We start from the raw sequence: 27,190 nt of genomic DNA on the forward strand, positions 1-27,190 counted from the left end.
AGAATAAAAAGCTAATTATCAATAAGTCCTTTCTCTTTTACATACAGTACCTACATAATCAGCTACTCGATATCTAAAAAAAGAAAAACAAATGTTATTAAATACCAAAATTCTTGTTCATGGTCACTTTTTTCAGATATCTTCCCCTGCGTCAGGCTAAGAGGTATATATAGGTGAGACATCACTAGAAAGACCTGAGAGAAAGAGGGGACAGTCATAACAAATGCACAGGCTTCCACACGTGTGACACAGATGAGCGGTAAAGGTATTCTCATTCCTAGTATAAAAACGGATGAGATGTGATGATCAAAATTTAACAAGAACGTAACGATCAGAGGTGACTCATTGTAGAGTCATTGTAGGTGCAAAAACCATTCACTTTCACATGTGCCTTCAGAGGTATGAAAAAAAAAACCTTATAAGGCGAGATGAGTCACTCTAGTCTGTATTCTTGATAAGTAGCCAAGTGTTAGACTGGTAAACACAGAAAAATTCTTAAAGTGTGAATGACACCCCCTCCCCCCCTCCAGGGGATGGATATGTCTGATATGCATTGGGGGTAAATTGCTTATACATCTAGTTCTGAGGAACGCTTCTCTTCTCTGCACGTTTTCAAACATTTTGTGGTGGTTTGAGTGGTTTCAACAGTTGGGGGCACAAACATGGTGCGATTATGATAAATACCTGTGGGTGATTTTGGACTCACGTTTATGGGAAAAGCTTTTGAAAGATAATGCTCACCTTGATGTCATCTGGGCTAAGGGGCAGTAAACGTGTGGCGTGTTTTTGTCAACACGTTTGCAAATGTGGGATCTTATGACCTGTTTGCTCACCTTTATACAAAATAAAATCTACAGTTTTGTTGTTGTTGTTGTTTTGCAGATGAACTCCAGATATATTTTGAGACCCTATTTTTTTTAAAAAGGAGGAAAATTTGATAGAAAATAATACAGGCCTATGAGTAAAAGCAAAATGTGTCTTACATCACTGAAAGTTTCAGTATATGTGTACTGCAGGCTTCAGCTTTCCACGTGACATCAGTGTAATTTAAATACTGAAACCCTCATGGCTTCCAGACTAGCAATGATACCACAGATCTTGAACATAAACGTGTTAAAATCAAATTTATAAATATACTTGTTGTTCCTACAGTATTTAAAAGTAGAACGGGAGGCAGAGCCTTCAGTTTTCAGGCCCCTCTTCTGTGGAACCAGCTTCCAGTATGGATTCAGGAGACAGACACTATCTCTACTTTCAAGATTAGGCTTAAAATTTTCCTTTTGCTAAAGCATATAGTTAGGGCTGGATCAGGTGACCCTTAGTTATGCTGCAGTAGGTCTAAGTTGCCGGGGAATTCCCATGATGCACTGAGTGTTTCTTTTTCACTCACCATGTGTTTATACACCTCTCTGCATTTATTCTTTATTTAATATTAATCTCTGGCTCCCCTATCTTCCTCCCTTCCCTCCCAACTGGTCTCAGCAGATGGCCTCCCCTCCCTGAGCCTGGTTATGCCCAGAGTTTTTTCCTGTTAAAAAGTGCTTATATATATAGGGGTTTGTCTATTTGCTGGGGCTTTCTCTGTCTTACTGTAGGGTCTTCGCCTTACAATATAAAGCAACTTGAGACAGCTGTTCTTCTGATTTGGTACTATAGAAATAAATAAAGTAACATTGAAATTTAATGTTAAAATATTCCTGGATGAGGAAGCAATTTAACTAAATAACTCAAACAAACTTTTAATGCACGGGGATTTTAATGGGGCAGTGGTTCACACTGTTGCCTCACACGGTCCTGTGTGGAGTTTCAGTGTTCTCACCCGTGCCTACGTGGGTACTCTCCAAACATTGCGGCTTCCTCCCACAGTCCAAAAACATGCACAGGCTAGGCTAACCTGCGATTCTAAATTGGCTGCAGATGTGAATATGAGACTGTCTCTTTCTCAACCCTCCAACAGATTAGCTTTCTATTCAGGGTGTACCATGCCTCTCAGCCCCTGATCCCTCCACTCCATGACCCTGAACTGGATAAGGAGAAGAAAATGGATGGGACTCTTAATGAGTATGAAGCTGTATACTGAGTGTTAAAATGCTGAGAACTTTAAGTGTCATTTATATGACCAGTTATCAGTCAGATAACTGGTCATATCAGTACAAAATTAATTCATTTACCCAGTGAACACTAACAGGGCTTGATTTTGTTTTATATTAAACTCACTGCCATGGATTAAGTCATCATACCCACACGATTAAGGAGTAACAATCTTGAAAGCCCACAACAGACACATCTGAAAGTGTGAATGCAGAGTTGACTTTATCTGCTCACAAAAATGAATTTATTTTTTGTAACTTTTGATGAATGCATAGAAAATGAACAGTAATAACCCTCCCCAGACACTATATCATGCTTACTCATTCATCAAGTCCGGACAAGAATGCTTTCTGCTGAGCTCTATATCTTTACTTGTGGTGCTGATAGCACATCAATCCTTCTGATGCAACTTTCTTTTGAAATTAAAATATGAGCACTTCCTGGGGAAAGAGAAGCAAATAAAAGCACAAAATCTTCTAAACAAAATTTCCATGGGGGTTTGGGGGGGTGGGTCACAGGTCTATCGATACGCTCCTGAGACCACCACCATACAGACTGATTCGCTGGCCAGCTGCTATTAAAATGGAACAGGGGACAAGACATGATTGTAGCAGATAATATCACATGCTTTATAAACAGTGGACTTCATTATTTATAAAACAGTAAAGTACAAAACAGTATAGCACAATTTCCATACACAATGGTTTCCATATTTACAGGAGGGATCGGGGGGAGGAAAAGAAAATTACAACTGAAACCAAAGTGTTTACATATTGAAAAATACAAACAGGAAGGCTAACTGATTTGAGATCGGTCCACGGATGTATTCAAAGTTCAGTATTAATAACTTTGTTTGTAAAATTAGTTGTGCGGTGTCTATGTTGTTGAAACACGGGACTCAGTTTTGTGTGTTTGAAGAGGCAGGGTATACTGTTGAGCAACAATAAATTCATTTTTAATTCCAGCGCTGATTTAGGTCGACCATTGCTGAATTCCACATTTGCCTTTTGAGAAATTCAAAAAAATTACTTAATATTAAGTAAAACCCTGCTTGCACTATAGAAATATCGAATTTCCCAGAGGAACCCACCCGAGGGATTAATAAAGTTCTATCTAATCTAATAGTGAAAAGTACAATACTCGTCTTAGTCAACAGAGGGCAGCAGAACAACACTGTTAGAAATCAGCAGTCAAAGCCAAACAGAAATAAATGGTTTGTGATAATGACATTGGGTCCCAGCCCTAAACCCACAGATCATGAGATAGAGCTTGAGGGCAGAACGGCATGCGGGTGACCTCTGTTATCAGCATCTAGGCATCAATGTTAGTCACAGTTATCATGCAGCTTTTTGTTGTTGATTGTATCATGAAGCTTTCCTCAAATGACTTTGGCTGGTGTCATTTAGAGTTTTGCAAAGATTGTTTTTAAAAAACATTCACACTGAATGCCTCAAACGCAATTAGAGTTTCTTCAGCCACAGGTCAGACAAGCCTTCGTGTTATTTGTACAGCTACAAATAGGTAAACGAAGTGAAACTTGATGCAAATGCCCTTCATGATTTGCTGAGTCAGTGAGCTCAGGGAGTGGGTTGTGTTTCAGTCGAAACGAAATAAAAATAAAAACGCTTCTAACTGAACTGTTATGAGTCATTCCAAATAGGACTTTAACACTTTAATAACAGCATAACATTAAAACCTTATTAATCACTCAACAGTACTATAAACGACCACAAGAACTTCAAGGTCAGTAATTACAAAATATATAATACATCTTATGCACCCCTATGAGTCTTTCCTTTACAAATAATACAAGTTATTCAAAGTAAGAAGCCAACTCTGTACATGCATTTCATTTTATACACATGTTTGCAGATTAGGAGGAAGCTGTAGTTCTTTACTGAACAACAATGGGAAATCTGACTAGCAAACGTGTATTGGCATGTGCTGATTTGTCACCACATTACTGTGCACCAGGCCCCACTGTAGCTAAAAATCTGTAGAATGTTATTTTAAACAACTTCCAGCCGTAACTATTGATGTGAAACTTCTTTTTGCCGTCCCTTTGGACTGACAGTGATATTACTTGGTGCTTTCCGGTCGAATTGGCAGTGTTGTAGAGTGTATTCTAAGTGTAATATATTCTGTACGAACCCACCATCAGCAAAATGTCTTCAAGCAGAGCGAATATATTGTTGCGCTCAACTTATGACTGTGAATAAGTCTAAATATGCAGTATATAGCTGGAACTACTAAAATACATATTGGCATGTCCTTGGCATTTATTGAGCACCACCCTAATATTATGTATTCACCGGTTTGTAGACAGAGCAGACGGAGGAGAAGGGTGTATTCTTTTTGAGATAAACGGGGGAGAATTCCTCGAACTGAGCTGGTCGGAGCATGAAGATAGTGTAGATGGGACTTTGCCGATTGGTCTTTTAACAGTCTGTTCAAGAGTTTAAAACATATTCGATGATAATATAGCTTTTCTCTGCACAATAATGTGAATACACAAGAAAGAGCTATAGAAATATATCAAGGTCTCGCAAAGATTTGACGTTGATGCTCTTCAAGCACAGCAGTCCACTTTGATGTGTGCTTATAATCAGCACTGAGGAGAGAACACTAAAACATATCAAATCATTTTCATGTTGAACTTCCGTGCTCCACCTTGTCCTCCACTGGCTGCAGGCCCGTCCACTTTTCTAAAAGAATATTCTACAGAGAAGTTGTTTTTGTGCTGCCCTCGCCCTCGACTCCACACAAACAGCAGAATGAAACAGAAAAGGACTACCCCCAGAAACATGATACAGCCCATGGCTGTAGATATGAGGATCGTCTTGAGGTCCAGAGTAAACTTCAAGAAGACTCTGGTATCATTCAGATTTGTGTCATTAAGATCCCCAGCATAGTAGGTGCGGTTGGCCATGAGCGCTGCATCCAGCGGCAGCCCACTCACTGTAAGTGTGGCAAAATATGTGTCATTTCCACCGGCATTGCTGGCTATGCAAATGTACGTCCCACTATCTGTGACCTGGGCATAGCGGATTTCTAGCGTGCCTTCTGGTAACACGGTAAGGCGGCCGCTGCTCTTTGTGGTGATGCGGCGGCGCTGAGGAGAAATCCAGAATATCACCGGTGTGGGTTCACCTTCTGCTCTGCAAATAAATGACACTACCTGTCCCTCGCGGGCAGATATCTGCTGCAGTTTCCGGTTGCGGATTTTGGGCTTTTGACAAGTAAAGTGGTCAAAGAGAGCTGAATCAGAGAAAGCATTGAGAGCACGTCCTTGCACTTCAACAGGTGTCATACACACCGGGGAGGCACCATCAAAGTTCAGGGTCTTCCTGCGCTGAAGGATCCAAAGCAAGCGGCAGTCGCAGGCCAGAGGGTTTCCATCCAAACGCAGCGTCTCCAGAGTGTTGACAGACTGAAAGGCTCCCTCCTCCAGGGTCACCAGGCTGTTAGAGGAAAGGTTAAGAAGGCGGATTTGCCTTAGACCACCGAGCGCATAGGGCTGCACTACTGCCAGGTTGGTTTTGACTAGATGCAGCTCCTTCAGCCTTACGAGATCCCGCAATGCCCAGGACTCCAACACAGTGATGGGGTTGTAAGATAGGTTGAGGCTGGTGAGGTGAGCCAAACTACGCAGGGCAGAGGTGGGCACAGAGGTGATGTTGGTGTGTGTGATAGACAGCCAGGACAAGTTGAGACCCTGCAGGCTGTGAGGAGAGATGTACTCCAAAAAGGGCCAGTGATCGATCTCCAGGCCCCTCAGGTTTCCCAGCTTCCGGAAGTTTTGGTCCTCTAAGGCAGAGATACTGAGGTAGCGGAGCCGCAGAGTCACCAAGTTATGCAGGTAAGACAAAGACTGACTGGACACCGAAGTCAGGTTACACCTCTCAATTGTCAGCTCCTTCAGTCCCACCAAACCCAGAAAGGCCTTGTTAGAGATATAAACTAAATCATTGTCGCCGACCTCCAAGTTCTTTAAACTTCTCAAGTCTTGGAAAGTGAAGTCCAAAAGAATTACAATCTTATTCCCACTAAGGTCCAATGAAGTTAGGTTGGAGAGACGTGAGAAAGCTCCCATAGGGACCAGCTTCAGTTGGTTACCTCTCAGTGAAAGCGACTTAAGGTTCTGAAGGCTAGAAAAAGCATTTGGTTCCAGGACACTGATCATGTTCTCACTCAGGTCTAGCTTTTCGAGACGTGAATATGGAAGCAGGTCTCCGTGTTCTACCCAACGCAGTTTATTCCCACTCAAGTCCAGGATCTTGGTGTCCAGTGGGATTCCATCGGGCAGTGCAGACAAGCGTTTACCATAACAAGACACAGTCTTGAGCTTAGCAATGCACTCACAGCGCTGGGGACATCCTTGGCTTTGGGCAGGTGACACTGTGATCATTAGTAACAAGAAAAGGAAAGGCACCAGCCAGCCTACATCCTGACCCAGGCTCGCCCTCGTGGCCATCCTTTCTTCCTCTTCCTTTGTTTCCTGTCTGGGGTCGAATCACTGGGCCAGACACCTGCAAAACGAGAAGAAGGGATAGAAAGAGTTAGACAGAAAAAAAACCAATAAGGCAAGAACAGAAAGAGAGGGAAGACAAAAAGACAGATAGTGAGAGAAATTCATTAGCGTCAGCTCTCTTTAAACAGCAGCAATCAAACACTCTAAATGAGCGGAATTACAATTACAAACTCTAATTGACCCGACACAGCAGTGAAATTAAAGCCAGGGCGCCAAGATAATCCTCAAAGGACTGATTCGGCATTGAGTTGAAACAGTTTGGCTTACAATGGCCGACTGTGCATTGTAAGCTTACTGGTTTTATAATCACTTGCCGTGGCACAAAACCTCTAATAGCCATGACTCAATTTGATATATGATGGTTAGGGTATATTGCTCCCCAGCCTGTCTGTATGAAACTCATGCATTGTAAATGAAAACGGGGAAATGGAGAACCTATTGTATTAAAAGCACCCCATGTGAGAAATCTTAAAATGCATGAAAAGCTAAAGTGATTGTGGGCTCTCAAAAGTCTTTAACAGCAAATACCTGAAATGGTGCACATAAAGCGTATGTTGTGAAACAGAACACTAACAGCTATACTTAACACTTTGTAGAAGAAAACACAAGCAAGTGAACAGAGTGACTAAAACATCAAAGCGACACTGAATAATCAATAGACATAAAGCACAGTACATCCACCCCAGAGTCTTTGAGTACAAGCCCGACACTGTCTCGCACTGCAGAAGGAGGCCACGACTGGGTGCTTCAGTATAACTCCCATCACATCATCTGCACGAGTCTCTGAGGCATGAGGCTTATCATGAGAGGAGCTTGTCTAGGCTGATCTGCTAGTGTTTTCATATGACACACACACATGCACGTGCACAATCCCTCTCTCCCACCTAACGTCTTTATCTGCTGATGCTTTGACAGCAGATTGGCAATCCTTTTTAAACCCATTGTGAAAGACTAACAAGTAGGATGGAAAGTAACTCCATATTTCACCTTGTTTTAGTACCTGATTATGACGCTAACTGTGTGTTAAGAGACGATCAAAAGCCACCGTTAGTTTGCCACGCTATCAATTGCATATTTAAACAATACCTATTATTTATACCTATTTCCTCTTGGAAAATTTACAATGCGTCTTAGCTGACAGATGATTATTCCCAATACCCCACCTGCCACTAAATACAGTTACACACCTGAAAATGTGTATAGAAAGCTCTAATAAGAGACAGGGCTAAATGAGCACATTGTTTTTAAAATTGACTTAATGACACTGATTTTTCGAGAGCCACCATCAAAGACGCTGTGACAGAAAGCGATATACCAAACATCCCACACACTCTCACCCACACGCAACAGCCTGACACATAGCCTTTTGCAGTCGACCCAGAAATTTTGTGTTATTCACTGCGATCTAACGAGGCTCAGTAGACACTGGAGCAAGAACTCGCGCTGCACCCATGGGTAGTGTTTAGATTGTGGCTCAGACTTTGTGCATGGAAAACAAATCGCAGCAGATGGTTTGGTAGCAAGAAAATGGCAAAGAATTAAGAGATTTAATCGCCTGGCAAAGCAGATGTTCCCAAGGCACAGACATAAACAATGCCGTTTTAAAATAGAGCACCGCTAACGTAATGCAAATCATCTTACTTCATTTGATGGTCCAACATTCGACTCTGATCTTTACAAAACTTAAGAGAATATGACGTTTTAAGTTGGAAAGCACTCACTGAAGGATGCTTCTATTTCCTATTTCATTCTTTCCATTGCTGATGAGAAGGGGACTGGTTTTTTGGGGAAAAAATATACATCATATAGACCTCTAAATTGAATTGCTGAACTTGTCTGCATGATTTCAAGGACTTTATGTCATGCCAAGCATGTCTTTAGTTGGTCTGACATGTTTTGACTGTGTGACCCAGGGTCATGCTGGTAAAATAGTAAAAACTCACCTCGTCTGCACAAGTAAAAATATTTCTTTCAGTATTCACCACCAGAGTATTAGCCACAAACTTCCTCCCTAGAGTCCTACTGTCCTCAGTCCTCTGCTTTTAAAATGTCTCCAGTTTCTCTGTCAGTCACATAGCCATGCTTTACGAACCCATATCTGGTAGCAGACATTCACTAATAAGCCCAGAGGCCCCTGGCCAGAGAATGCACCATAAGTCAACAGCAGGTGGATAGAGAAGTGTGCACTCTACTGTGTGTGTGTGTGTATGTATGTATATATATATATGTGTGTGTGTGTATATATATATATATATATATATATATATATATATATATATATATATATATATATATATATATATATATATATATATATATATATATATATATATATATATACACACATATACATATATATATATAAAGTAAAAAAGTATCGGTATTGATATTTGCAATAATGGCTCTGTATTTACTTTCAATATCAAAATTTGCAGTATTGCACAGCACTAGTACCCAGACCTATAGGAGTGCCAGTCAGACCAGCTAGCTTAGGGGCAGAGAGCATGGCCTTTACACTGTGGCTGTATTAGCATGGTTTTCTGCTGGGTGATAATATATGCCTGTCAGCTGCTAAGGAGCTCTGCTTTCTATTTTTAAAAACCTTCCGTATAATGAGGATGGTGCAATGGTTAGCTTTGTGGCTAAAGTGAAATTTTGTCATGGTTGTTCAGTGGTGGAGATCATTATTAACCAATGAGGTAAAGCTACTACACTCACATGTAAATGAACAGCAGGAAACACACAAGTGTTTGCTTTTATTAACACAAACTTACTCTCACAGGCTATTTTTTTCTATAGGTAATATTATAATTTAAAATATTCTATTTTAATAGCAGTAATTGTGTAATGCCACGAGTTTTAAATATAAAGTCACCGAGCACAGTCAGTGTCACATCTCTCTGATTATGCACTATTATGTTTGCCGCTGACCTTCGGCTATTTCAATGAGCTACAGTGAAGCTGCTGCTCAGGCTAAAGAGTGGCTTCTCTTGACAAAGCTGTGACTGACAGCAACTCTTCCTCGTTACTCATAACTCACTTCACCCTGAATTTTTAAAAAGAGTAACATTTTGTGGTTTCTCACCAGCCAAGTTGTAAAACTGATCACTATTGTACTGGCGTGAGTCATTAATAGCGACACTAGTGAAACAGAAATAAAGAGGACGGAGGACTTCCAAAAGCGGACGCCAAAGGAAGAGAAAAAAAAAACTTGTGAACAGCGGTGCTAACGTGATCGTGTCCCAGTTTTAACTATTTTAGAGTCAGTAAAGTAACTGAAGGGTTTAAAATACCCGGTCCATGGGATACAGGGGCTGTCAGTGAGCTGCTCAGTAAAGTTCAGTTATGTAAACACTCATCTGTGAAGTCAGAGGATGTTCAACAAGCTGAGATACATCAGCTACGCCTTGCAGACAGAATCAATATGCAGCTCTGATATGAACCGCAAAGCTTCCAAAGGACAATACTGTAGGTGTTTAATGTTGCCATGGCAACGGCTGCACCATCTCCCCCCACCCATCCTTGAAACGCTGTCCTTCCCAGTCTCCTGTTTTTCATATCAAGCTCAAATGCACCTGTCCACCAGATAGCTTCAGTAAGTTTCCCGCCCCTAGCGGCTGTTCCTGTTTACAGAGACACTGCTCATTAGCTCTTTGATAAATGTTGCTAATTATTAACAAGTATTTTAAGCTCAATTATACTGTGCTGTTGCTGATGTGTAGGACATCCTTTCTGCTTCATACCTGTAGAATTTTCTGCCCCCCCCCCCCTCCCTTTCCTGCTTGGTGTAGGTGCATTTAGGTCCCATTTCCTGTTACTTACCACCATCACAGCTGCCTGTCATTTCACACATTGCTTGTGCAATATGTGCACACATTCATAGCACTGACAAGTGGTCAGTTGTCTTTTGTTTTACTATTTTTGTTGCCAGGCAACATTTAGCACATGCTATTAGAAAAAAAGCTTCACTGCCTGAAGTCATTTTCTACTCCAGAGTTGACTCAGTGTTTAAATGCATGGGGGATGGACTCATTTTATTTTATTTTTTTCCTGAGAACGCTGCACTGTTAGCTGCAGCAGCTTTATATTTCTGGACATCTAAGCTTACAAAAGCGTGCAATTTGTATTAGAATTTGCACATGATGGCTAAATCTTTTGTATTCATGCATGTCTTTTCTACTGTGATACGTCAAACTATGGATAATTCAAGAGGCAAACACAGAGTGTTCCTCGACCTGGATCTGAATTTAACTAATACTTGAATATTTTTAAAGGAATGTGGGAAACTGTAGGAATGATCTGTTAATTGTGACTAAAAATTACCTGAAAAATACCAGCAGTTTGCTTATGCAAGATCAACACACGTGTCAGTGTCCCTGTGGAGATGAAAAGCATGAGTACACAGTCAAACTGCTGCCATGAAAGCGGAATATACACAAGGCAAGCAAAAATCAGACGATGGCTTAATCCTGTGCTGCTCTGCACTGTGTTGTTCAACTTAATTTAGCCCGTACTATCGAAATAACGAGGGGCTCCAAGCTCTGAATAAAAAATAGTTCTAGAAACTAGCTATAATTTCTGATGTTTAAGAGCACCAAAGGTACATGTAATATTAAACTTTCTGGGGGAACTCAGGGCACCCTAATGCACACATGAATTAACCACAGCCTCGTAAGAGCCACGTTACAATATTCAGGACATGTCTGTCTAATGGGATGGAATCAGCTTTAAGCAGACTTTAGTCAGGAGCTGACAAAAATGAATGTGGTGTTATTAAAATTTCATTTCTACCTTCCTAAGACCCCTAAGTTCTCAGGGTGAATCATTCCCACACTTAATTAATTTTTATACTGAACTCAAATTTAATTAGTATTAAACTAATTAAACGTTTCAAATTTGACTGTGCGGTATCCAGCTGTCTGACATCCTGATGGTGTATGTCATCTTTTCGGGTGCATGTTTTACAACATTTTGAACAAATATTAATGATTTAAAACTTATTAACACATCACCACAGGATGGAGTTTAAGAACTTTTTGATTTTGATCCAGATATGTGGATCACAGGATGTGACCCTCAGCAGGCTCACTTCTAGTATGTGTTTAGTGCAAATTACCAAATATCAGGATGATAATAAGCGTGTTGTTTGCACTGAAAACACTGTTTTAGTCTATGTCCAGGAATCCATTAGCTCTTATTAATCATGCCTGTTTTGCTTTTGTTGATAGATTTTGTTGTTTTCTTCTAGTACGCGTAGCTGTGGTAAATAACCCCTGAGCTCTGAGTCTCTAAAGTGCAGATGACGGAGCAGGTGACCTGGAATTCATGTGCTCTTTGACTCCGGCCCAGTTACCATCTGAGACATCGCACATACCCAGAGAGCGGGGGTGTAGCAGGAGATGTGTGGCTTTTAGCTCGAAAAAAACCAAATGCAGGTTAGCTAGCAACAGCGCCATAATTAGACACTAGAGTGGGCAGAGGCCACAGCAGCGGGGAGGCTCGCTGAGATGTTCTGCCACTTCTCAACCCCACCACCACCTCTTCTTGCAGAAACCACTACATGATTTATTTCACTTACTATCTTTACTGCCAACTCATCTCCTCCCTGGTCTCTCTTTACACAAAAGCAATCAGAGCTTGAAAACTAGCAACTTAAGCTGATTGGCATTATGTAAACACTGTCCTTCTTGCTGCAGCAGAAGAAGAGTCTGTGTGTGTTTGTGTTGCCTACAGCAAGGCCCTGAATCAGAACCAGCTGAAGCAGAGCAGAGGATGAGACTGGCAGACTTTTCTGCAGGTGTAGGACACAGCTGACAAATGAGCAGGAAGCGTGTTGGAGTGTGTAGGTGTAAGCAGGCACCCTCCAGAAAGACACACAGGCCGAGGCATAACATCCACAAAAGCTCCTCAAATGGCTGCGCTCGCTGATTTTCACCGTGCCCACTCATTACGGTTTATATAAGCGGATCTCTCTCTCTCTCTCTCTCTCTCTCTCTCTCTCTCTCTCTGTGTGTGGTATGTGCTGAAAGTGTCCTCCAGAGAAAACACATTAGTCATTTACACTGAGGGAAGCCTTCGTCAGTGTCCATCAGTCTGTGCAGGGAAACCCTGAAGACCATGGCAGTGCAAGTTCCAAGGAACACACAAATAAACACACACTAGTAAGCAAGAACAAGCTCAGGGATAAATGTGACTGACTTGTTTGTTCCCTCTAATGTTCCTGTAACTTCCACCTTGCAGTACAGTGATGGATCATTGTTACCGGGAGGGTCGCGCTACCCGACACAGCCAAGGACGAAGAAGAAAAGCTGGAGTGGAGAATTTGTGGCATTCATATAAAAGCAGTTCCAAATTTAGGAAGAAGAATTGCTGTTTATTTACGCAAGTAAACGCCTCTTCGTGTTCGAGCACACGGCCTTTCTGTGGACACTGAGGCTAAAAGAGGAATGGATGAGAGAAATGGTACACAAACAGCTATTTAAAGCGATTTCATCCCCGGGCACTGCATTACAAACTGATCGGTTATGTCGAATATTTCCATTGCACCTCAGCATCTGATGCAGATTGATATGAAACGCTTGTCTAAAGATGCCAAATAAGACTCTCATTATTATAATGGGTTCCAGGGAGATTCTTAAATTTCATTTCTGTTCGATGCAAAGCATGAACGTTGAAACCGAAGGACACAAAGGGGTGATTAAGAATGTGTGCCATGAATCTTTAATAAGAGAGACCTGTTTCAGGGCTTATGGACGTAAAGGCTTCTACAACCAGGAGCTAAATAATTGATGACGTTATGCTGCGTGGTCATGACCCACTGACATGGAAATTTTGACCTTACCTGGAGCTAAAATAGCTACATAACCAAAGACATAGAGAAACAAAAATATTATTATTGGTCAGTTACTGGTTTTATACTTCAGCTGATATAAAAATAGTTAAACTTTAATGATACATCTTAGCTTCAAAGAAATACCTTATAGCAACCTGCCTCTCGGTCCATATTTCCTTTGTCTACTGACGCATAATAATAAAGTTTTGGTCGTTTATTTACATAACAAAGGACAAAGTATAGCATAGAACAAAATGGACTTGCATCTTTTTCTAATTTTATTATACCTCAAACTGCACTGAAGGAGATTTCATTCTGTGATGTTTTTCAGTTTAGATGAGAGAACAGGTGGGGGCCACGATGCCTTACAAACACACTATCGTGACAGGCTCTGACCCGGTTTTCTATCTTATCAGTTTGTACTGAGGCATGTTCACAGCTGAAGGTTAAAACAAATATTGGGGTCCCTACACAAACACTCCCACACAATCTGAGCCCTCCGAGCGCAGTCACTTTGATTTAACACAAAGGGATCTGTGGCTCCAAAGAACATTAAATTCGATGCCAAGCTCAGAGAGGCCACAGGCCATCACTGTAATGCAGAGGGACATGCTTTGCTACGGTCAAATACACACACTGTATGAAGCTGGCTGAGGTTTATTGAACAATCAACATTGTTATAGCAACAAAACACTGAATACCTTCAAAAAGTGTACAATTACTCAATTACTGTACAAATTCTGAAAAATGTGCTCCTCATTATTAATAAAAACTAAAACTAATACTGAAAACTGGAAACAAAAATAATAATCATTTGAAATATAAATAAAACTCTGCTTAGTAACTCAAATTTACTTAAATTCAGGCTTAGCTTAACTTGAGACATGATATCAGTCTACTTAAAAATCTACAAATGAACCTCCCATTGTCTGAATCTTCTTCTAACCGTGATTGTGTTATTAATCAACAAAGGTGATTATGAACACAACTGAAAAAAATGATGGAGACATCTGGAACCCCTCTGGCTCTGCTGTTCTCCAGCAACAGACATGGGTTTCACAGTGGAGCGACACTAGTCGGTCACCCGTCTGTCTTTTCGGCCCGCTTTCCGCATAGGCAGGCTGCCACTGGCAGCTAGCCTATTAAATGGCCAACCTCTCTTTAAGCCCTCGTGATCAGACTGTGTCAGTCAACCAGCAGTACCCCTCCTGGAGCAGCCTCTCGGGCTAGTTACACGACTTCAGCAGGGATGAGAAGTGACAGACCACCAGGAAAGAGAAGACATAATTGGGAGGACTAACAGTTTGTGCTCAGCGAGGAGAACAAAAACGTTAATTTGTCCTTGTCCAGATCTTTCACGACTGTTTTTACATTTTAAAAAAATGCATGAGTAGAATTTGGTCAGCACCCTGATTGTGTCTGGCAATTTCTAGTAAGTTGATACAATAAGACGTCACGGGCCATTTAACTATGAGATTCATGTCCTTGAAAGCACCCTGATCAAATGCTAAACGTAATGACTTGGAAACATCCACTGTCTCTCTGTAGCTTCAGAGTAAATAGCTGGTTGTCATTTGCTCCAGTTTGACTGTTTAGTATGCATGACACATGCAACCCATTACTGTATAGCGCTCTCTTGTTTCCATTATGCTGTGAAATAGAGAACCTGGGCCAATATAACGCCGAGCATTACTGCTGGGGTTTTTTCCCCTCTTTACCAATTAAATCACATAAAGCAGATTCCGCCTGTAAACTTGTACAAACAGTGACAATTCATCACTTGGTCTCCATTCTCACAGCGAAATAAACAAATCCTGGGTAATTTCAGGACCGTCATCCCATAAATAAAAGTAAGTAAGCAGTAATAAATCATGATGCAGACTCCAGTCCCTCAGGAAAGAGGGTTTTTTTTCCTTCTGTGCATGAATAAAACTTGAGGTCAAAGGTTAATAAGAGTAATATTCACAAGCTCAAATTATTACTAGCTACTCTGTTGGCAGCAGACTTTAACTGTGACCCTTAATTTGAGGTCATTTCTCCCATAAATGCAAAACTAAAGCTGTATAATCTATATTGCCTGTTTTTGGGTTTGTTGTTTTTTTACAGAGGACAAAGAGACAAGAGCCAGAAGTTCTTAGAAGGTGGAGGTGAGTGTGATCTGTGTCTCTGTTGGCATCCATTTTCTGACTGGCTGGCCTGTCTGCAGTGTCACCAGCCATCACTTCAATCCAGGCTCTTTCCATGCCAGTTGGCTCGGCTCTCGGTCGCTCTCACACTGCCTGCCACATTCAGAGACGAGAGGCAACGATGGGGCATTTTAGGCTGGCATCACACATCACACGCTTGCAGTTCTTTGCACTTCGCATACACACACGCAGAGATTTGCGTGTTCCAATTTACGCACGAAAATGGTCGAATGCACAGAGATACGAAAACAGACATGCATGCATATTCACTCACGCTCCCACTGTCCTCGATCTGCAGGGGAGTGTGTGTGAGTTGTATCTTAAAAGGCTAGTGTGTAAGGGATGCTGACCTTTATAACAACCCTGTTTACAACATAAACGCTGAATAGAAAGCAGCTAAAAATCAAGTTGTGGCAAACGTGGGGTGTCTATAAAAGATGTAAATCGTACATACTTCAACACTTTTCTTTTTCCCCTTTGGTTTGAGAGACTCATGGAAGGGAAAAAATTGCTGGCGCCTGCTTTAATCCTTCTTGAAGCCTGCAGGCTCTCCATGTCCTTCTCATTGGATTCATTAAAAGGATTCCTGTCCTCTCAACTTCCCTTTCACTGCCTGCCGCCTGCTCATCAAGTGGGCCAATTACAAGCACGATCAGGAGTCAAGAACTATCTGAAAGGGGTCACATACGCACTGCAGCTCCCTCTTACTTCCAGACGGAAAGGCTGAAATGATGTCGTGTAAGCAGTGATGCCACTTGTGTAGAAAATAAGGAGCATATTGTGTAACTATATCCAGCATACACAGAACACGTGCACGGCTAGTCGCTAACTGTCTAAACAGTAATGTCCTTTGTTGGCAGCCTAATGTTCATATTTTATAAATGTAGATGCTAAGCAGACAGCTGCTACTAGCCCGGGCTGCAGGACTGGTGAAGAGAGTCTGAGTTAGGAAATGAAAAATCTGTGAACTGTGTCAGTTGAAACTGGCTTGTAACGACGTGCCTGGAGCAAGATATTAACTGCTGAGTAGCACACCTGGACTTTACTCAGCAAAGCAGAGGTGGTTTCTATATTTGTACACTTCAACAGACTAATTTGCCATTTTTCCATCTGTAGTGTTATGAGAAGCATCAAGTGCCGCACACTTAGACACAGATCAATGTTGTGTTTTCTTACTTTTCACCCACTAGTGAATTAGTTTCATCTGTAATGGAGATTAATTTCTTAAAGTTTTTATGTGATTGGGTTAGAGTTTCAGATGGCCATCTAATACTCTGGAGGTCCCTTGAAAACGAAGTCTGACTACCAGTGCGAGGCGGCGAGGGGGGCGGTGTGCAAATTGAAAGTAATCCTCAGACCTGGGCAGCAGTGCAGCTGGATTCACGTCTATTCATAATTCATCACTCAACAGCAGTGGGGTGAAGATTGTTCTATATGTGTAATAAAGCAAGAAGAGACGTCTCTGAAAGGCACTGACAGAATCACATAGATCAGCCATTGTGTTGCTGAACGTCCCAGGTGAGGGACGCGCTTGTTATAAGCAGAGAGGCAGACGGAGACGATAGCTGCAAGTCACACCGCGTTAGCTCCTACAGCCATCCATCCGCAACTTTCAAGAGGAGAGCAGCTGACTGAGCCTCTGCCAGTCTAATATGAACTGTCAAAAGCCTAATTAGACAGCACCCAAGCATCACTCACAAAAGGCACCAGTTTCCCTCCAGTTGGAGCGTTCAAGTTTTTCCTGACCAGAAAGGAGTCAAACTGCTACACTAAACCCCGAGGGCGAGAGAAAGGAATAATTGGTAGCACATTTTCAGAACAAGCTTAAACATTTTAAGCAGACACTTGTGGTTGGTAAGTTCAATATTCACTTTTCTCTGACTCTTTAAGTTTCCTCCAACATTCATGAAAATATCTAAAAACCTTTGCTGTAAAATCATTTAGATAAATAATGTTTAATCACAAGTTTTTCCCAGGTTCCAGGTTTAATGCAGTCATCCAAAACATACGATGAGGATACTTCGGACTCAGAGGAACTGCCAAATCACACTGTAATTCTCTGCGGGTTTGTCTTTTCTGATAAAAAAAAAAGAAAAAGATGATTTAATCCCTTGTTATTGTAAAAACATAAGTCACAGCTGCTTCATCACTTTTATCCTTGTAAACTCGGCAGGGTAAAATGAGTTTATTTCAATGATATAAAAAAGTCACTTTTCCCTGGGCTGTTTCTGTGATAAACTCTTTGAAATAAATTGAATCATTCATCACTTTTTAAATTAGGTATCTAACGCATGAGCATAACTGCAGCTGAGGATTTAATTCACTCGTGGGACAGATGCATAAATCCTTATATGTCATGGTCCTGGGTCGTTGACCCAGCGTTTTGTTTTGTGATTATTTCCCTCTGTCTAGTTATTCTGTGTCCTCCCCCCTTGTGTCTGGTTCGGGTTCTAGATTTCCTGTTTTGTTCTGAAAGTCTGTGTCTGTTGTCATTGTGTTCAGCTTGTGTCCTCCAGTCATCATGTGTATTCAGATCAGCTGTTCTTCCCTCCTGTGTGCGATTACCTGATTACCTTGTGTGTGTATATTTAGTGGGTGTCGGTCTGTGTTTGTTGTCGGCTCGTCTGCACTCATCCGTGTATTTCTGCGTATCTCTGCATTCCATGGTGTCCTGTCTCTGCGTCCCTCTGCCCCGCACCCCCTTTGTACGGTCTCAGGTTTGCTATTTAGTTTCTCCCAGTTTAGGTTTCCGTTTGTAAAGTACTCATACCTCGTTGCCTGTTTTTGTCACCGCCACCTTTGTAAATAAAACATCACTCGTATCATCAGTTTGCTGCATCTTGGGTCCTCCTTTTCCTCCACACCACACGGCTCCCTCCGCCAGCCGTGACATTATAGCAGCTTGATGCTGACATTTTTTGGAAGACAGCAACAGCAAGTCAGCATGATTGATGATGATGATGACATACATATGACAGACACTCAGACAGCTTGTGGACCCTAGACACTCAGCACTGCTTTACCTAAAAGAGATTAGGAAAAGTTGAAACAAATTCACATGCCGAAACCCTGAAAACAGCTACACTCAGAGGGTGTTGAGGCTTCACCTTGAATACAGAAGTTCAGTGACATGTCCTCATCTTCAAAGATGCGCAGTTTGCATAGTGACAACACTGAGCCTACTGCACACTGTGGAGGTGACTTTGGCTGTCAGAGATGTTGGCTGCCCCCCTAAAGTTCTGACATCACATGGTCCTGATGCTGAGGACACGGTGGAAGTGAGAAAAAGAAGGAAGGACTTTTAAAAGATGCGATGTGGTGAACTACTAGATGGCATATAGTGCCTGTGTCGTGATAATACTCTCATAAAGTTTTGTGTGCTAAAAAAGTGTTGTATTGGAATGTTATTGTGCTTAGGTTCCATAGTGCACGCAACAGCAAAACAAGCCTGGACATGTCTGAGAGCGAGCGCAGTGTCAGCATCCCAGGACTATTTCAACAACCTCTAATCAATAAAGTACAATGCAAAATATGTTTTAAAAAAGTATACAAACAAAAAGTATGTTTGTAGAGGTGCAAACAACAAAAACACACTGTGGAGTACAACAAGGCCACGAAGGGAGGCCAGCTGGTGATGTGCAACCCAAAACTAAACTAATGACTCAGTCAAGCACTGCTTGAGCGCTCAATGGTTGCACTCCATATGACAGGAAGAGCAAACGGTAGATGCAAATTACAGATGCAGTAACATGGTAGTAAAAGTAAATGTTAAGACAGTAATGTGCAGGCCCCAAAGAGTAACAAGGTGGTTAATTTAGTTATTGCTACAGTAAAAATGTAAGCACCAAGGATACTTTTACATTTGACTTATGTTGTAATAATAATAATAGTAGTAATGTATACCATGGGAAAATTACTCTGCATTTAACCCATTCACTCAGTGAAGCAGTGGGCAGCCACCAATCCCGCGACCGGGGAGCAGTGTTCAGGGGTACCTCAGGGTAGCCATTCAGTGGATTCAAACCTCCGACCTTCCGATCATGGGGGCAACCACTCTACTCCACTCTCTACTGAGCTGGCACCAAATTCACACTTCAAATTAGGTAGTGTGTCATCAGTGACAATAACATCTTAAGTGTCACGATTGCAAATTTCCTATAAAATGTAAATATATTTAAATAAATATAAATAATAATGATAAATAATTTTATGGCTATACGGTTTCTCATGTTTGTGCTGAGTCAGGCTAACAGACTGCTGCCATTACTGTTTTATTTAGCATATAGACATGAGAGTGGCATTGAGCTTGCTTCCTATGATGTTATTTTATTATATATTTACATTTTATTTGGGACTACCGAAGCAGGAGTGGAACAAGATGTTGGAAAACGCAAAAACAGACCCAGAGTAAATCTAACTTAAAGATGTGATATATTAGGTTACCTCCAGAGTAAAGCTCACTACACCATGTGCTTTGTCAGCTCTTTGTAGATATCCTAATTGCATTTTTACAGATTAGTCATAAGGCTGACGTGGCTTATGTGAAATACGGCATTAAAACCATAGGTGAACAATAATTTGCAACCAGGAGGTTTTTTCTATGTGTCTGGCATTCCTGACCTCCCTGTTTCTAAACTGCACCGGCTCATCGTTGTCACTGATATTTTGTAAGATGTTGCTGTTCCATGTAACGAGTCTCATTAGGCTGCTGCTCCAGCAGGGTAGGTCATAAAAGGTCATCAGCATCCAAATCAACAGCTCATAACTAACATCTGCTTCAAATTAAGGATCCACAATCTCAGTTCCTGTTTCTGTCAATTTGGATATTTTCAGTGTTGCTATCGTTTCACACTACATTGAGGAAGATCATCTTAATATGCCTATTTGAATACAAAAATACAGCTGAATATCTTTCTCGTCTCGCTCCTTGAATGTGAGAGATTATCCGAAGTAACCACGAGTTCACTCATCTATATTAAAATCGTTTTCTGTAAAGAATTTCTACGCAGCTCACTCCACAGCAGTGAGCAGACCCAGCTCTCACTCTCGTCTTACGTTCAGTAATGAATACAACACAAACCAGTGCTGCAGAAACAGAGCGTTGACAGCTAGCCTTGTTTTAAAAAAGAAAAATACACCAAGACCGGTGACATCTCCACAGCTGTTATCCGTCAGTGCTTTGTTCCCTTAAATGCAAACAAACGCTAGAATTGATCACTTCTCTTTCAGATATTTGACACGAGCAAAGCGATTTTGCTCCAGAACGCATTTCCTGATAAAATAGGGCACCTCTGACATCAGTGTGAGTCTACATTAAGGTGAAAATAACACAGAAATATCCACAAGGTTCCTGACCAGTAATTATCCCTGTCTGACACACATGCAGCAGGAATAGCCGCTGGCCTGAACGGGATTACAGCGTAATGACATGCTGATGAAATGTACTGGGCCATCCAGCTCTGTCTATGTTATGGCCTGTTGTCCATATTTCGGCTGAGCCTGTTTGTATGGCCTACTTCGCAGTCCCACCCTCTAATCCCGTGCCGATGGGAACTGCCACGCCGCCTGGTCCCCTTCCCATCTCTCCTCCACTCAGCTTTAATCTCACTTCGGCTAAGACGGTGATGGTGAGCGCCAAAGTGGGGATGGCTGACAGTCAAAAGCAGCCTCGGCTAAAGTGTGTTTTTGATTCTGATAAACAAAAAATACTTTAACTAAATCTCGTTATTTTGCCCACAATTTACAGTCTTCGCATGAATGAAAACAGCAGCAAATAAAACGACTGTGTGCCGTTTGGAGCTGTGAGCGAGTGGCATGTCTTCCTTCCTGTTGCGCCGGGTCTAATAATTTGAGAATAGCGTGGTCTGGGATTTTGGTGTAATTATCCGAGAGCGCTAATTGCAGTAAGAATTCGGAAGCAATTATGAGGATCTTGAGCATCGACACTGGCACTGAATCTGCATGGCGCAGAGTCTCACAGCAGCTGTTGATTAATCTTCAAGCTTCACTAACACACAAATCCCTGCACATAACTTGTGGCGATAATCATTCATAAGTTAAATCCCAAATTTATTCGCTCATCCCTTTATTTGATTTGTGCGCACTAGGAGGGGATGTTTAGTCTGGAAAGAAACTCTTGTTTATAGCTTTGAGCTGAAGCAGAAGAAGCAGAATGTTCAGTATCTGTGCCACGTCTTCTGAGAGATTAACTAATGTGGCAGCAAGCTGCCTGATAAAAGGACTCAAGAAGTCAAGTGGCAGGAAAGAGAAGAAGGCGCTGACCAATGAGGGAAACGAAACAAAGCAGTCAAGAAAACGAGGAGAAACGAGAGGAAAGAAAAGCAGTTATTGAGCACAGGAAAGCAGAGGAGTGCGCAAGAAGAAATTATAAATAGAAATAAAAGAGCTTCTTCTTTTAAGTTTTCTTTTTTTTTTTTTTTTACAGGGTGACAGATAAAAACAGAAAGCAGAGATGTGAAATGGTTTAGGGAAGGTGATGAGGGATTATACATCCTGACAGAGCCACAGAAGAAAGAGAGCCTTAGAAATGGATTTGTCAAAAGTGAGGCACTTCAGAGGAACGTGGACTGCAACCGTGTGTGTGTGTGTGTGTGTGTGTGTGTGTGTGTGTGTGTGTGTGTGTGTGTGTGGTTGACAGCCACACTCTCTTATCGCTCTGTTGTAAATCTGAACTCAAAAGAGAATCTGTCACTGACTGTGCTGCTGCTGCCGTTGTCCATAGAACCGCTCTGAGCACCCAATTGAACACTTACATACTGACAATGAAATTGTAAGGTACACATAAGTTCTGCAAAAAAAAAAAAAACATGTACAGGCTCTCAGATGAGGCTTTCTATGGCGTCAACAATGACACAGGTTGTCAGCACCTGTGATGAAGGCTTAGTGAGAGAAAAGGCTGGGAGCTGGGGGGGATTTACCCCCAAAACAAACAAACAACTGTTCACGGTACAAGCGCGAAGGATGAGCAATGAGTGTCCTTAAAGGAGGTCACCATGCCTCGCCATCTCACCAAGTCCAAGGCAGATTACGGCATCGTGGCCTTTTATCTGCCATGCAAAGGGACCTCTTTAAAGTCTCTAGGCATAGCTTTGGGCACCCAGTAATTGGGTCCTGCCTGCACATTAAACATAAATCTGTTCTGGCATCACGCAGGAACTCAGCATCGGATGTACCGGGATGAAACAGCATGCTGGATGGAGTAAGAGGCACACACTGTGCCACACCAAAAAAAGAAGGAGAAGAAGAAAAAAAAAAGCTAAAAACCTCACCCGTGCAAACAGACTGAACCACAGCTACAGTCAGACATACAAATTATTCACAGGCTCTTTTGAAACTGTTTACTCTGGGATGCAGATGCTGCCTTCCTCACACTGAGACAGTCGAGAGATAAACTGAAAGTGGTTCTGATGAGGGATTGGTTGTGAAGGATTTGATTGTGGGACAAAAGTGAGATCAGAGGAGTTCTTTGAAGGAAAGCGACAGTATGCATGCATACAATAGGCTGACAGAGGCAAAAGGAAGCAGGCAGGGCTGCCTTTGAAATAGGTGAAAGAGGCTGTGACAGTGTGTTGTCAGGCAGGCGAGCTGATCCCTGATTCTGTGATCAATGTTTTCCAAGAAAAAAAAAAAAAGATGAATAATTCAAAACAGACGAGCGACAGGCTCGTGAAGACGGGTAAAGCAACAGTAGTCGTCTGGCTCGCATAATAAATTCATAACATTCCCCTGATGTCCAGAACCGGCTTGTCCTTTTCGCCCGAAAGTGTGGCAAACAGCACACATCAGAGAGTACACCTGTCAGAGCTCGAAAATGTGACAGAGCATGAGCAACGATGCACTTGTGTACATAGGCAGCAGCACAGTCGCATGGACGGATATTTATAGCTACGCAGATCTACAGATTGTGATCTATACCAACAAACATAACCCCATAATTCTAAGAAGCAGCATGAAATCCACCTCCACATATAAAATGTACCCACCATGTTCCAGCTATTCTGTGAGTAGAGTATAGCCTCCATAAGGTATTGACCTAAACAACAGAAAAGAAACTTGCCACAGCTGTGATTTAGTTCAAAGCAAAGAATCTCAGCAGACTACTTCTGATCAAACACGTCTGACAGGCAAACCGAATCTGTACACTCCCACAAAGGGGGGGAAGATGAGAGGAACCACAGTCTGTTAAGCCCAATCTCATCACACCCATCTGTCACGGTTACACACGGACATTTACAGCTGCACATTTATTAGTTCAAATCAGGCAGGAAGAAAACAGGGAGAGATTTTCTTCCTTTCAGATGACAGCCTGGAAAAAAGCTTCCCCCTATAAATATACTGTCCCTCTCTCCACCACTGCATGAAAATAACACACTTGCTTCTCAGTGCACGGCAAGTAGGGTCATCTTTTATGGACTCTGCTATAGCTGCTGTTTTAAGTGGACTAATATTAACAAGGCATGTGTAAATAAAAATCAGTTAACCTTTAATTCTCAGCATTATAAAAAGCTTCAGCATTTTCATAAAGTGGAGGTATTTCTATATCTTGTTAAACTATTTGAAAAAGGAAACCAGCTCAAACTAACATCTCCATAATTATGTATTACACTGGCACACGGCCGTAACACCTTCGAGCTACAAGCTCAAACGCTCTAATGAACACAGTAACGTCTGATATGTCTTACTTGACTTCAGTGTCACCTCCTTTGATTTATTAAAGAGGAATAATTTTCTTTTACCTCTGGTGATCAAAATCTGAAAAATGAGGAGTCTCTTGAATATATTTAGGGAGCAGAAGTTAGCCAGTAGTTAAAGCTGTATCCACGAATCCATTCCTTTATTTGACACTTCCTAATTATGATCCAAATTTCAATTTTAAAAAATGCTTGAAAGCTTCTTTTAGGTTCTTTTGAGAATTATATTTAATTTTGTTTGAGCTGGAGGCAGCATCCGGTTACATTAACTGAAAACAGGGGGAGGCCGCTAGCTTTGCTGTGTCCAATTTGCTGTCACAAAACCTGCAAACTGCTGGAGACTCATTGTTCCCAGACCAGAAGTAATCAAGTAAAAAGAAAGCACATCCTCTCTCAGTTCTAAGGTTTTACGTATAAAGCCATAATAGAAAAGCATATGTGGTCCTCGGCAGGTGTTGAAAAATACAACCTGAAATGAAACATTACACATATTTCCGAGTCACTATTTAAGCGAAAACTGGACAATAAAATGTTTCCACATTGGAAGGAAGGATTCATCAGCTCGGGAAATGGGATCATCCAATGAGCACGTGAATGAACAGTTATTCAATTCCGAAAGTGAAGTTCACTGATTTGAAATCATGCATAAACAAGGTTTAAATTACAGTTCGAATGCTCCCATTTCTTGTTTCTATAGGGAGCAACTAAAGTGCACGCAAGCTAGCAAAAATATACTACAAAAGACGCAACACATAAGGCAAGTGAAGCGAGGATAAAAGGAAGGAGCAGCCTGACTGCGCAGTTCAATCTCATCTCCCTGTTCCACTGATCTCAACTTCAGGAAAATGATTTGATCAACTGATTATCTGATTTATGTTCAACAGCTGAAAAGGAGATAAAAGTCAGCTTTAGTTCTGTCAGCGTGATCCGCGGAGCAGACAGAGAGGGGAGTTGGAGGTCGTGGAGTGAGCTGAAGATGCAAAGAGGCGTGAGTGTTTAGTCTTCATTTATACAGACGGTTCAGTCAGATATTTAAAATAGCTTTAGTAGGTTCAAAGAACAATTATTTAATGAGGATGAGTAAGAGAAACAGACAATACCTAAAAAAGCTCCACGGATGAAAGTAGACATGGAAGCGATGCGCCGGAGTATTCATATTCTGCTCGACTGATCTTGATATAACTGCAAAATTAGCTGATCCGGGCCAAGATGTTGAAGTAGCAGAGAGAAAGCCATCTATTGCAGTGATGCAATCACTTAGACATAATAACAGATTCATAGCTCCTGTGAAAAACACAAGATGTCAACTGAATCCAGTTCAGCTTGGCAAACTTTATACACATCTGGAACAATTTTACGCTACGACATGCACTATGGGCTCACCAGCTGGAAACAACAACGTCGGACCCCATCAAAATCTGCAAAAAGGCTCGTTACATAAGAATGAGCATCATCATTTTACAATTTCAACAAAATATAATACATTAAACTGGGAAAACACTGCCAAACGTGCAGATATCCAAGTGTTTGAGCAAAATTAAACACATCTACTAAGTATTTAAGCAGGTGGCTGTGGCTCGGGAGAGGCGGTAGTGCAGGTCATCTACTAATTAGGAGGTTGGTGGTTCGATCCCTGGACGCTCCAGTCTGCATGCCAAAGTATCCTTGGGGAACATGCTGAACCCAGAGTTGCTTATCGGAGTGTGACTGTTAGACAGAAATCACTTGGACGTAGAAAGAAAGTGCTCCTGTGAATGAGCCGTGTTGTATAAAGAGCTTTGAGTGCTCGAGAAGAAAAGAACCATTTATCATTTTCTACAGAGAATTGTAAATACTGCTTACAGAAAGTACACTCTGTCTTGAAATACTATCCAAAAGCCAACATCCGTGTGACTCGATGATAATTTGTCTTTGCTTTAGTAATTGTGCTTATGTCCTTCTTTCAATGTATTGTTAACTGTCGTATGGTTATGCCACAGTTTTACCATTCCTGATCATCTCAGCTTTTGTATCTTATTTGTTTTTATATTTCTCGATTTAGCTCTTTGCTACTTTCTTCATAGCTCCCTCACTGCCGGCTGGGATATATTAATATATCCAATTTAGCAGCCCTGAATTGAATAAACATGTATGAACGTTATGCGACAGACTCGCGACCTGTACAGGTGTTCCCCGCCTCTCGCCCTATGACAGCTGGGATAGGCTCCAGTGCCCCCCACGACCCTGGGAAGGATAAGCGGAAGCGAATGGATGGATGGATGGATGAACGTTATTATTAACATTAACATTATTATTGCTGGGTCTTTACCTTACAATATAAAGCGCCTCGAGATGACTGTTGTTGTGATTTGGTGCTATATAGATGCAACTGAACTGAATACAGATGCATGGATGTTTATGTGCCATGTGACTGTAGATGAAAATAAGCATTTCTGGCCAAATCTTTCATGATGTACCAAAGCACTCGTGTTAATTAATGTGCATTGCCACTATTTAAATATATAAAGATAAGCATCACCGCACAAACACTTAACTGAGTGTTTTCAGAGATCAGCTGGATCGAACACACTCTTAACTATTGTGAACATCAGGACCTATTTGAAGACTGATTAATTAATCCCTTCCTTGATACTCTACTCTGACCACTACACATGAAGGTCTCATTAAGCCAAAGTCATCAACCGTATCTGGACTGAGGGAACACTATAAAGGGGGGAAAAAAGGTACATTTGATTAAGCATTTAAATATTAATTAGTGGATGATGTTGACTGGATGAGGGTGTGCAGGTGTGCTTGAAGATAAAGCTGCGGAAGTTTAATTAGGTATTGCAGTTTAATC

The 27,190-nt window shown here is 41.5% G+C and overlaps 1 protein-coding gene across 1 annotated transcript in view; it reads right to left on the bottom strand.

Moving 5' to 3' along the window:
• Nucleotides 1-2,323: 2,323 nt before the first annotated feature.
• lingo3a (leucine rich repeat and Ig domain containing 3a) overlaps nt 2,324-27,190 on the bottom strand; it is a 31,624-nt gene continuing 6,757 nt past the window's right edge. Inside the window, exon 2 of the mRNA XM_080878314.1 lies at nt 2,324-6,620. Coding sequence (XP_080734440.1) covers nt 4,727-6,565 — 1,839 coding nt within the window. The 5' untranslated portion in view covers nt 6,566-6,620 and the 3' untranslated portion in view covers nt 2,324-4,726. The remainder of the gene's footprint in view (nt 6,621-27,190) is intronic.

Source organism: Rhamphochromis sp. 'chilingali', assembly GCF_963969265.1.
Source record: "Rhamphochromis sp. 'chilingali' genome assembly, chromosome: 3".
Lineage (NCBI taxonomy): Eukaryota > Metazoa > Chordata > Actinopteri > Cichliformes > Cichlidae > Rhamphochromis > Rhamphochromis sp. 'chilingali'.